Genomic DNA, 13,352 nt, shown 5'->3' with positions numbered 1-13,352 from the left:
AAGGAAGCCATAGATTACACTGTAACGACCGTATGAGTTATGAAGACAGCTTTCCGTGTGCATCTTAAATGGAGTACTAGACATGTAGCTATATGCTGTAAAAGTCACCCGACTAAAAAAAGAAAGCAACGAGACAATCCAGTCATTCCAACTGTGTCAAACGCTCCCAGGGCAGGTGGCGGTTGGCGGGTGAGAGGGGTTGACCGATCGTCCAGTCATCCATCCCCAGAAGCAATGTTGACACACACGACTAACTCTGCCCACATGGGCAGCCCATTCACACATTAATATTAGTAACACCTGGGACAGACCCATGTCGGATCAAAGAGACAAAGGCCAAACACCTCTGGACGTGTCCGTGCAGTTGCCTGGCGGGCCAGACTCATCGTTCCAGACAATCTTAGCGCTTTTTCAAAAAACATGGCTGTTATTAAGTTCTTAATGATGAATGTGTGTAAAGAGGGGTGATTCCTCCTTGAACATCCAGCTCTCATGCTGTCTGTCTTGGATTCATTTCCTGCAGTCTTTGCCTTGTGTTTCTCCTCTGTGGACTTCAAATGAATTTCCCTTCGTGCCCTTCTTTGAATTTTGTTCTCCCTCTCTTTTTTTCTCTCTCTCTCTACCTCACTCTCTCTAACTCTCAGTCCCTCTCTTGACATTAAAATTTCACACCACGTTCACCTGACATTTTCATTTAGGTTTGATTTGTTCAACTTTTCGACATTCAACATTGGCCTTTCCAACTATTCTTTTTTTTATATTGGACTTATTAATTTACTGCAAAAGAAAGCTTTGTATTTTTTCAAAACTCTGGCCTTGTAAAACCTGACAGAGCGTATATGTAACCTGGGGATATAGAAGCCGATCCACATTCGTCAGCAATAAATCCCCCCGGCCAATTTTGACTTCATATCGGAAAACTGCTGTAAGAAAGAACTCTTTGTTGAGGCACAGAGCTTTGCATTACAACATGTTTAACCTACATTCTGCAGAACATCCCACTCCACCACTCTGACCCAAACACACTGGCATTTGACCATTAGAGCAAAACAACGGTTCCCAGACCTTCAACATGCACTTCTCAGGGTAAGATAAGGAAGAAAACAGTGGATAATGTAAATACAGGGAGAAATCTAAAGGGAGTAATTGCTTCCAGATCAGACGTCTGGAAAAAACGCTGCGGCTTTGTCAGAATGCCAGACACCGCAGAGCGGAGCTGTGGCTGCGACCGAGTCTTTTGTGAAGCCCCCTGTGTACGCTGGGAAGGACGACTGGTAAACACATATGCCCGGCTCACGGCTCGCCACCACCAGCACCAGCTCACCCAGAGCTGCAGACAGACAAGCCCCGAGGGTGAGGCAGCACAGCTCTGTGTGGGACCATCTGAGTATCATGTTCCCTTCTTGTGCAAATGCAGCTCTGGACATCACTGTCATCTACACTGCCGTTTTCTATTGTGAATTGTCCACCCTCCCGTTTGTCTACAATCCCTGCTTTCTCTGAAGGCTGTCCTCATCTGCTTGACAGAGAGCACATCTGCGTCGGGTTTAAAAATAGAAAATACCACAAGCAGGCAGACTCAGTGATAGACAAATGGTTCCCTTCTAGACAACACTTCTGAAGAGTATTAATTGGGGCTGTGGAATGGGGTGATGGTGGTGGTGGTAGTGTTGGTGGTGGTGTTTCTGAAACTCCCCCTAAGCCTTCCTGGAAAAGTGGATGGCGACTGCGACCACTAGAAAACTCTGCCATGGCAACATGCGCAAAAGTGTGAAGGGCAGTGACTCAGTCCGACATGCGACATGAGTGATGTAATACCCTCTATTATATAGCGAACATGATGACATTAAAAGCAAATGCTCAGCTAAACCAAAAACCACGGTGGTCACTGTCAAATTACCACTGCTATGCTTAACTCCTGCCAAAAAGCAGAGCGAACAATCAGCACTATCATTACAAATTAACAAATGTCCTTCTGAGTCACTCAGTGCATGTCTGTTTATGCTAATTTCAAATTTAAATGTTTTGCCTTTAAACCTCTCATTTCAAACACACAGAACCCATGTTGGTGTCCTATAGGGATTCAGAAAGTGCTGTCTTGTAAGCGCACTCACTCACATCCATTCTAAAGCACACACCGGTTAGCTTTCCACACAGCCTCATTGTTACCCGACTGCCGGTGGGCCAGCACCGCCGCACACACAACACCCCTCACACAACACGCAGAGAAAATCCCTTAATTAGAACACCAAGTGGGACAGGTGGTGTCACGTATCCCGGACATACAGGAAACTCATTCGAGAGGGTTGTTCGTGACAGGGCCTCTTCACGAAACACCTTAAGTGTTCGCCAACGAGCGGATCTCAGCTGCATTTAGACATCAAGGCCAGGAGAGACGGAGACACAGAGCTGACAATTACAGCTACTTAAAGGTGTGGGTCTATATGAGTGTGTGTGCGTGTGTGTGTGTGTGTGTGTGTGTGTGTATTCTTTCATCTTTCTGCTTTCCTTTACCCTCCTGATGAGCCCATCCTGCCCAGTATGAGTCATCTGTTGGAGACTGCTGAGTGAGCTAAAGGATCTCTCACATGACATGAAACCTGTAAAATGGATTGGGCTTTGGGCAGAGTGGGTATTGAATCTCACATGTTGTAAAAAGTTAAGAGCTCTGTCCTGGGAGATACAGTAGATGGCTCGTTTGGTGCCAGGCTGCACTTAATTGAGTCTGGCTGCACACGACTGCACACATACATCTGGTCGCTTGGGCTAGCTGAGATGCCCTGGACACGACAAGGCCACAAATCCCCTCTAAGTTTCTTTTCCATCACGGCCACCCTGGGGTCACCCAACATAAAGCGCTCCGTGACCATATCCACCAGGTCAAATCACTGATAGGGAACAAAGAAAACCTCCAATAAAAGTAGAGATCAAAAGGCTTTTTGGGTACCACTCTGAAAGAGGCTTTCTGAAAAGTGACTTGTTGACAGCAACACATCCCGCCCAAAGGGGGGGGGGGGGGGGTGAGGGCATCCGAGGTGACCCATGGCTAATCTAAGGAACACTGACAGCATCTTTCAGACAGTCCTTTCTTTATTTATTTGGAAAGTGACGTAATGGCGTTCATTAAACCGCCCCATATGGTCCAGATGCCACTCCGCTCTTCCTGCAAAACCAAAGGGCCTGCAATCCCTGCTCTGCCCAACAGGCTGTGGTAACAATTTAATTCTTCACATGTGTGAGCTTGTACGGGCTACAGTCACAGGAGGCCAAGCTGACTGAATCCTGTTGATCTGCAGTATGCAAATATTATGATAGAGGCCTAGAGAAGGAAATAACTAAGAGGGTGGTAACATCATATTCATAGTCTTTTTCAATCATTTGTATCAAGTCTCAATTAATACACAGGACAGTGAGCTAAATGTGTTGGATACAAAGTTGTTACAAAGCACAGACCTGCACACATCACACAATATTACATACTACAACAAAGAATTTTAACACATCCTGCAATTTTTCCACTTCATCTAGAATTCCGACAAAAGCTTGCATCCGTACTTCCGGGAGAACCCTGATGTGCTAACTTGATGGCAAAACACTACTATTCCCAAAGGCAAGAAAAGCAAACAATCTTGTTTTCTTTTTTTTTTATTACAAACACCATGGGAACATGCAAGTAAGCAAAAACAACCGAAATTACTCCCCCTGCTTAAGGCTCTCTCTCTCTCTTTCTCTCGCTCTCTCTCACTGTCTCTCTTACACACACTCTCTCTCTCTCTCTCTCGCTCTGTGTAGATGCTGACTCTCGAGTTGTTTAACAGTTGCTTCATGACTAATGACAGGGCAGCAATCATCCAAATACTTGTCCAACTGAAACTGGGTCAAGAGCCCAGTCAAGACATCAAGCGAGACTGATATTAAGTCATCTGGTTGTATGCTTTCCCCAAGCTTGATGCCAGACCACAAATACACACAAACACACAGACACACATATAGAGTCACACACATGGATGAAAACACAGATATACACACAAGTAGACACTGCAACACACAGATAGACAAACAGACACACACACAGACAGACAGACACACACACACACCCACACTCCTACGAAAGTAGCTAATGAAAACCAAAACTATCTTGCGCAATCTCTCTCTAAAAAGATTATATAAAAAAAAAATGGGAGTTCCATCCCTACAGTAAGAGTCTGAAAAAAAGGAAAGCCAAGAGTAAACTTACTGGAGGTCCACTTTTTCCAATGTTTCCAGGGTCCCCAATCTCTCCCTGTAATCAAAACACCATAAACAAGAAAAATATAGGTTTTGTGTCAGACATGTGAAAATCACAGCCACACTCTGCTGTAAACACGGTACATAATTTCAGCAAACAAACAAGCAAACAAACAATAAAAACTCCACAGCAAGTGCCTTCAATACATTAATTTCATTAACAAACCTGCTATTATGTCCAATCACAGCCAAAGAAGAATTCCTGCTAAGTTGTAATGAGGCATTTGACATATTTATGTCAAAGACAAACAATGCATTTTTCCCTCCTTATTTTGTGGCCTTAAGTACAGTCTAAGTGTGAAGACAAAACTAAAAGACTCCTAGTTGCTGTAATTCAGTCTAATAAAGTGTGTGTTCCTCGTGTCTTAGCAGTGAGGGCACCAGTTGTGTGGTGGGTATGAGGGCTAATTAGAGGCAATAAAGGAATGTGGAGAACAAGTCTGGATTCTAGCCCTGTTATTATATGGATGACACACCGCTAGGCTACCCAGGGAGAAAGTGCATATGGGACCAACATGCTCACATTTCTGTGCACTCTTTGCCTGGGTTCTGTGTGTGTATGTGTGTGTGTGTGTGTGTGTGTGTGTGTGTGTGTGTGGGTGTGTGTGTGTATGTGTATGCATGTGTGTGTGCGTGTGTGTGTTTTCTGTGTGTCTGTGTGTCCATGTGTCCGTGTGTGTTTGTGTGTGTGTGTGTGTGTGTGCTTTCTGTGTGAGTCTGTGTGTGCTTTTTTGTATGTGTTTGTGTGTGTGTTTTCTGTGTGTCCATGGGTGTGTGTTTTCTTTGCATGCACACACACACATGCACATGCACATGTGTGTGTGTGTGTGTGTGTGTGTGTGTGTGTGTGTGTGTGTGTGTGTGTGTGTGTGTGTGTGTGTGCTTGAGTGTGTGTGTGCATGTGTGATGTGTTCACAGAATTAAGCACCCCTCTCCGGCCCACACACACACACACACACACAAAGAAGTGTAATTTCAAACGAATGAAGAGTTTTACCTTTGGTCCCTCAGGTCCCGGCTCGCCTATGAAGCCTTTCCGCCCAGGTCTTCCCTATGGAGCAGCAAATAAACACACACACACACACACACACACACACACACACACACACACACACACACACACACACACACACACACACACACACACACACACACAAACACAGTTTACCCATACTTCAATGCTCCTTGGCAAAGTAAGTAAAGACACAAACAGAAATGCTTTCAATGGCCTGTTAACACAGAGCACATTAGAGGATTTGCAGCTTGCTTTTACACCACTTCTCAGCACACCAGATGAGCTGTTAAACTCTCCCTGCAAGTCTGGTAGAGGTAGGTGCTCGCATTTGACATTACAATTAGCCTAAGCTGAAGCTTCCCCTAAACCTACAATCACATATCACATCACATATATCCTCACATCTTCCCCTAAACCTACAATCACATATCACATCACATATATCCCACACATCTCTCCTCTATAGGCCTAGGGGCTTTCAGTAACTTGCAGACAGATTTTCCCTTTTTCTTTGTTCAATGTGTGTGTGTGTGTGTGTGTGTGTGTGTGTGTGTAAGCTTCAGCCGGGGGTCTGGAGGTACTTACTAAGGGCCCAGGTTTGCCAGGTGAGCCCAAAGGGCCTTCATCACCCTGCAAGCAAGCAACACAGAGTAGGATAGAAACAGTTCAGTAAACATATTAATTAGACTGTACGTGAGGCAGGAAGGCACTGCTCCCTTAACATCCCACTCGTCCTCACAGATGAAAAGACAGGATGGGCAGGGGCAGAGGAAGAGAGACAGAACATGAGACATATAGAACAGAAATGAATGGAGGATGGCAGTCAAGGGAGACAAATGTGAAGAAAAAGAGAAAAGATGAAAGAAAAATGAAAATGAAGTGAGAAACACATAAAAGGGGCAGAATGGAAAATGAGAGAGAGAACAGAGAGAGAGAGAGAGAGAGAGAGAGAAGAGAGAGGGTGGAGGAGAGGGAGAGCATCTGTGGCGTTAGTAAATACAGCTGGGGCTTTCCAGGCCCATCACTCCACAGGAGCGCTAAACAAGCCGTTTGATTAGCAACACATCCTCATCTACACACTACACACACATACACACACACACACACACACACACACACACACACACACACACACACACACACACACACACACACACACCGCTCGCCAGTGGCCTGGGAGTGAAGAGTCATGCAAACCTGCTGCTCACAAGGAAATGCAAAAGGCAACAGAAAAGCTGGGAATTTATACACTGATACTCCTCCAACAGCTCTCCAGCCCCATGGAGAAACCAGGACATTTTCACAAACACATGCCCGTCTGTGGTCGGCCACGACTGTCCTGTCTGCCCTGCTTTCTGCACAGAGACGGTGACTTTGCCATCTAAACACAAAGCTGGCACTGTTGCTCCACCATGCCAGTAGAGTCTAAGAGACAGACACTTCAAACAGACAGACAGGAATGCCTCCCAGCAACCGCTCTTTCTGGCTCACCCTCCCCCTCTTCCCTTCCCCTCTCGCTGCTCTCTCTCTGGGCACCCGAGGCTCAGCGCCACTACCGCGGCTGCCAGGCCCAATGTAACACGAGCACAATGGAAAGGTGTATGCGGTGTGTGCCGTTGCCAAAGGCTTCCGCTCCTTTTTCCACTTCTGGAAAAAAAACACACACACACACACACACACACACTCACACACACACACACCCCTGGCTTTGTTTTTACTAGCTGCTGCTAATGAGGAATGACTTCATGCAGTGAAACATGCCCCTCAGTGGAGCGCAGACGTATATACACCAGCCACACTGCCTCAGAGCTTCTACACACACACACACACACACACACACACACACACACACATGGAAAGGCTAAACACACATGCACATACACATTCTATGGGGCTGAAGACTATGCGCTGAGAGGCCAGGCGATAGGGCCGTGTTCTTGGGACTGGCCCCTCAGAGAAGCCTGTGAGCTCTGCGAGGGCAGAGACGGAGGTGGAGGAGAGAGGTAGGGAAACAATGTCATACTGTACCTCTGTTCCTTTTGGCCCCGGTGGTCCCTGAGGACCCCTGGATCCAAGCATCCCCTAAAAAAAACACACACACAGATGGTGAGGGATTAGTGTTCATGTTAGCGCTCTGATGAATAGCTGTTGCCCCACATTTAGAGAGGGAGAGAGTGGGACAATGACAGAGTGGGAGTGATTGTCGTAAAGCATGCGGAGACTAATGTGCATATACCTGATCTATGGCTGACAGCCCAAGTTCAGCTCAAGTTCAGTAATGTAGGATTTTTTTTTCCTTCTTTTTTCTCTGTCTTTACATGGGAAGAAGACAGTTAGTATTAGCATGTGTACCATACCTTAGGTCCAGGAGGTCCATTGGGGCCTGGCATGCCGATGTCTCCAGGAAAGCCCTGTCCAAGAGATGGAGACAGGTGTCAAAGATAAAGGTGGAAAAAAATCTTTTTTTTTTTTTGTTCATGGCCTTGGGTTACTGCTGAGTAATCACATAGAGGCAATGTGTGCGCAATCACTTTCCACAACAAAACCAAAGAGTCCCTGTGTCTACTCTGCCATCTTTCTTCTGTCTTTCACCATGTCCTAACCCATGCCCTGGACCTGCAGCCAGCTCCAATGAGGACCAGGAGCCACCATGCCCACATGTGTCTGTAACCCCTGGCAAACAAGCCCATGAGACTGTCCATGCCCAAATGCATGTGGAATCCATGGCCACCTTTCTTTTCCATTGATTGCCGAGGTCTTTCCATTTTACTGCACATGTAGGGAGCCATATATAAATCAGGGACAAGGGAGAAGCACACACACACACACACACACACACACACACAGGCACAGGTCTGTAATGGGAACCTGATGCACACACCGTGATTGATGACCTCATGGGCCTAGCTCTGTCAGAGGCACCTGCCAGCACCTTCCAAAATCTCACTTCATCTGCGGATGGCCAGCAACCCCCCCCCCCCACCCCCCCCCCCCCCCCCAACCCCCCAACAGTCACAATGCAATCACCACTGTTGCCGCTACTGCAGCCGCCATCACTGCTTTCTACACCTGCGATGGTTTTATCAGCGACAGGACCAAAAGAAGGAGAAGGGAATTGTTTTTTTGTTTTTTTAATAATGACCATTTTAAATATGACTTTTTAATTAGCACGCCACAAAATGCAGTTTCAATCTAACGGACATTAGATTAAAGACCCACAGTCCATCCAGAGACCTGTGTGAGTGAGGGGTTAACCTTCAGCAGACTGGGGATTACCATTATTCCCCATCTGCTGAGTTATAGCTTTCGACATGAAATGTCACAACAGGAGAAAGGGACTCTTGTTAATTAAATGAGTTCAAAGACATCTTTTGGCCAGATTGCTGCATTGAATTCCACTAGATTCCTGTCTTTGGAAAAGAGTCTGCATGCTTCGCTCTCTGATCTCAGATCTTCTTTCCTTTTATGTAACACACAATCACTGTGAGCCTGCATGCAGCCAAAATTAGACACCATAAATGAGATCAGACACAGTTACACACAAGTCACAACACACATCCAGTAATGGCCTGAAACTACAGCATCTCAGATTAGAGTTTCCTTTTCACTCACAGTACACTGTGGGGTGCATGGAATACTTCTATCCACTAGATGGCCATTCATCTATATCAAGTGAAGAAAAACAATGTCTTTATCTTTGCCCCTTCAAGATTAAGATTCTTTTCTAATCATATTATTGTGTTACGTCACATGCTCATCCTACTCTTCATGCAATCGGACCTCAATACACACAACCTGATGATTGTGATGGTATGATCCCCAGTTCGCAATTCAACATTTTGTGCCTTGTGTGTCTCTCTTTCCCACAGTCATATCAGCAAGGCTGGCTATCAAGAGCTTTCAACAGTGAGACTGCATCACGGCCGCAACACACCCACACACATGCACATACAAACACATCTGACTTCCACATGTCTCATTCCGTGCTGAAATTAAACACAGAGACAGAGCAGCATAAATTTGGCCCAGCTCTGGGATTAGGGGCTGGTGACCATACACATAACTCAGAAACATCAGTCAGCACAGTTCAGGATGTTTAACACACCCCCACACAACAGGGCTCGCCTCGTGATAAACATCAGCAGTCATCCAAGATGGCAGCGATCAGAAAAATACCCCCATCTTACACCTGGTGACTCACACAGTGCTAACAGTCTAGTGTTACAGAAAGAAAAAGACTGTCAGTCTTGGCAAAGCAGCTTCAAACTGAAGTGTGTGTAAAATATTGGGCTGTTAAACACGAATGGGCAGTCTTCTTGATCTGCAGTTTCTTTTATGGACAATGCTCGGACTACTAACAGGAATGGGCCAGTGTGAGTTGTATGAGTTGTAGTAGCAAGGCTGAGTCTACTATGCTTGACTGGTCAGTACTCAAAAAGGAATATGATGTTGTGGAACAGTCATCGTATATCGTATGTGTTTCTACTGTCGTTGTGTCTTCAGTGCATTCCTATACAGTGTAACACTGAATCGTGTTCCAGGAGGACCTATGCCGATCCTTTATGCTGCTAAATGATGGATGACCTTCGCTGACATGTCTCTGGGAGCGCAGAGACTTTGATCAACTCAGAGGAGCTTGTCCATGTGAGTGGAATGCAAAACATAAGATCTACATTACCGCCCAATGCACTCGGGCCTTCCACTCGCCACTCCTATGCTTACACTTATGCTTATGTAATAAACCATGTGTGTATGTGTATGTGTGTGTGTGTGTGTGCGTGTGTGTGTGTGTGTGTGTGTGCGTGCGCGTGTGTGTGCATGTGTGTGAGTGTTTCTATGTGTTTTTCTGTGTGAGAGTGAGTGTATGTTTATGAAAGTGACACATATTGATCCCATTAGCAGACTTGTTATAGCGGAGGAGGACAGTGGCTCTTGGCGTCTTACCTCTGGTCCAGGTGGCCCCGGCGGGCCAGGGAGCCCCATCTCGCCCAGTCTTCCCTTTCAACAGACAGACAGGACGGAGCATATGAGACACTGGTAACACCTCAGCACAACCCAAACCGCTGCCAAGTCATTTACATACACAACTGTTCCCATTCACACAAACACAAAAACACACCCCTACACACACACACACACACACACACACACACACACACACACACACACACACACACACACACACACACACAGACACACACACTTACACAGAAAGAGACACATACACACGCCAAGCTAGGGCAACCCAGGACTTGTTCTACAAAGCCGCCCTCATTTCTTCCTTGGCTGGGAGTCTGCTACCCCTGGGAGTTGCCAGCATTTGTCGGGGATGGACACTATGGGTGGTAATGTTTCTAACCTCCCCTTTTCTTCTCATGCTGACTTGATATTACTAAAATTACTGCCAGGAGTCCTGGCGCTACAACTACAAAAGATTATCCACCCTGGGGGGATGCAAGGGTTCTGAACCAGGACAAACATGGCAAAGAACAAGCACAAGCAAAGTTAAGCACAGAACACCACTCAATGGTCCAGCACCTAGCTGTGTCTACAGTGCTACTAAAACAGAATGAATCATCCTGATCATGCCCCCACCCGCCAGACACACACACACACACACACACACACACACACACACACACACACACACACACACACACACACACACACACACAGTGGGTATAAGTTCCATTAATGCTGACTCAGAGATACCAATTACTCTAACCCCTACTCATCCATTAACGGTGAACGCATGCCAAAAACCTCTTGAAAGTGTTTTGCATTTAATGGCCTTTTCGGGGGCAGAGATGTGTCTGAATCCCGAGACGCAAATAAAACGGGCAGACGTACGAGTGGTCCTGGTTTTCCCCTCGGCCCTGGAGGTCCTGGCAAGCCTGGTGCACCCTGCAAACCAAACAAACATAGTGAATGCAATCCCTCTGTCTCACACACACACACACACACACACACACACACACACACACACACACACACACACACACACACAGATACATCCAGACCACATGTGCGTTTGATGGTGTAAGATACACCTCTGGGTGTTTGTTGCTTGTTTAGTCTGTAGCCTACAGTGTGTGGGCCTGTGCTGAGAGCAATCCTACATGACGAAAGGGCTGACACGTCTCTCTTCACAGTAATGCTCCCCACTGGCATGGCTCAGCAGTGATCGGCTGGCAATAGTTAAGGCCTCAAGAGGTGTCGAGTGCTGATCTACTCACTGCGTCTCGCCACAAATACCAGTAAAGCACAGTGCGGTAAAGCAGTATAACATGAATCACACATTTGGGTAGATCTCTTTATCCTCTCCATTTACTTTACTTATGTATGCCGAGATCTATATAATGACTGTGTGTACATTAATTATTATAAAGGCCAACCCCCACTGGCGACGGCATTCGCGTCTATGGATTTGACACTCAAGAGATAGTGATAATGAGATATGAGATAATTTTCTAAACGTTGGCATTGATGCGCGTCAGATGCCGCCAGTGTGCCTTGCTCCGTTACAAGTAATGGATTTCTAAACTTTGGTGTCACTTGACGCGTGTCAGACGCCGGCAGTGGGCGTTGGCCTTGGTGATAATCCAGCTGACGAGTGACCTCCATTTTCTCCCTTACCTTATCGCCCTGGTAACCGTTTTCGCCTGGCTCGCCTCGTAATCCAGGTTCCCCCTGAATTGCATCACAGAAAAATCATAAAATAGAGACAACACACTGCAGCATCCCACCCATGGAACATAATGATGATACCACATAAAACTGGGCTCAGCCATACTCCTCCCACAATTACCCACAGTCTCAACACAAACCATGCATTAGCACGTCAGAACATGCACATAACCATTTTCCACCTAGCCAACTCTGCTCATCACCACTCATTGGCAATGACCAATTACTTTAGCACTAGCACGCTAAACTCACAAACACACAAACTCACTGCAATAATAGAAATATTTAGATCACCTTATCACCTTTCAATCCAGGTGGCCCCACCCTTCCAGCCGGGCCCTGCCAACGAGAGAAAAAGGTAGGGGGGAGGGAGTGGGTGGGGGGGGAGTGGTGAGGTTGGGTGGAGTGGAGTGGAGTGGAGTGGAGAGGTCCTGAGTGTGGGCCATTTTGAGAGTGAGGTGTTCTACAGTAACATAAGTGAAAGCACGGCGGACTGCAGCTGTTACCTGGGGTCCTGAGATTCCCTGTAGGCCGCGGAGTCCTTCAGCCCCAGGGTCGCCCTGAGAGAGAGAGTGGGGGGGGGGGGGGGGGTCACATGAGACATGAGCATTTGCCTATTTGTAACTGTTTGTTTCTTTATTATGTTTTATGTAAACTAAAGACACTTGTAGAGAGGGGGCCCGTTTCTATTTTTACCCAAATATGAAGCTGTGTTATTTTTATTATTATTATTATTATTATTATTATTATTATTATTATTATTATTAAATAGTACTTAATCTTGACCAGAGTTTGCCCTGAAATATCCAGCCTATGTGGTGAGGAAGTGGACAAGAGTTTATGACAAGCAGTGAATGCATTATAAAGATGCCAATCCTCCATGACAACATTCGTACAGTCTGAGACTTCAGACAGACCAAAGTTTAAGGCCCCACTGGGAATAAGCTTCATCTGGGAAAGCGCTTATTCCACCACCTGTGATACCCTGCCAGAACTAAATGACATGTTTCAGAGGAAACGTTCAATCCCTTTGTGCCAGCTCCCAGCCTTGGCCCGACTGTCACACAAGTTTGCGCTTTGCCCCAAAACATCCCATTCCTCCATGTCAACATCTCGCTGTAAGATCAAAGCACCGCTGGCAAACAATCATACGGACTGGCCTTATCATCTGCCTGCGTGTGCTAATAAATCAAATCTAATCCAGCCTGACACTGGATGAATGACCATCTGTATCCATGCTGGCCTGATAGGAGCTCCTTTTTGAGTCAGGCATGAGTCAACCACCTATGTTGAACAGAAAGTAATACAGCTGAGGCCCTGAGGACCTCTCAGGTATATAATGTGAGGCCTGGGGCAGTTTGTG

At 46.3% G+C, this 13,352-nt stretch overlaps 1 protein-coding gene across 1 annotated transcript in view; it reads right to left on the bottom strand.

Annotated features, from left to right (window-relative positions):
* LOC121678085 (collagen alpha-1(XXIV) chain) overlaps positions 1 to 13,352 on the bottom strand; it is an 80,941-nt gene that overhangs the window by 23,410 nt on the left and 44,179 nt on the right. Inside the window, exons 15-24 of the mRNA XM_042057289.1 lie at positions 12,496 to 12,549; positions 12,284 to 12,328; positions 11,939 to 11,992; positions 11,153 to 11,206; positions 10,247 to 10,300; positions 7,660 to 7,713; positions 7,331 to 7,384; positions 5,888 to 5,932; positions 5,285 to 5,338; positions 4,238 to 4,282 (exon numbers count right to left, since the gene is read on the bottom strand). Of these exons, the coding sequence (XP_041913223.1) occupies positions 4,238 to 4,282; positions 5,285 to 5,338; positions 5,888 to 5,932; positions 7,331 to 7,384; positions 7,660 to 7,713; positions 10,247 to 10,300; positions 11,153 to 11,206; positions 11,939 to 11,992; positions 12,284 to 12,328; positions 12,496 to 12,549 (513 nt within the window). The remainder of the gene's footprint in view (positions 1 to 4,237; positions 4,283 to 5,284; positions 5,339 to 5,887; positions 5,933 to 7,330; positions 7,385 to 7,659; positions 7,714 to 10,246; positions 10,301 to 11,152; positions 11,207 to 11,938; positions 11,993 to 12,283; positions 12,329 to 12,495; positions 12,550 to 13,352) is intronic.

The sequence above is a fragment of the Alosa sapidissima genome, chromosome 12 (assembly GCF_018492685.1).
Source record: "Alosa sapidissima isolate fAloSap1 chromosome 12, fAloSap1.pri, whole genome shotgun sequence".
NCBI classification, from domain to species: domain Eukaryota; kingdom Metazoa; phylum Chordata; class Actinopteri; order Clupeiformes; family Clupeidae; genus Alosa; species Alosa sapidissima.
This window is presented reverse-complemented; position numbering and strand designations above follow the sequence as displayed.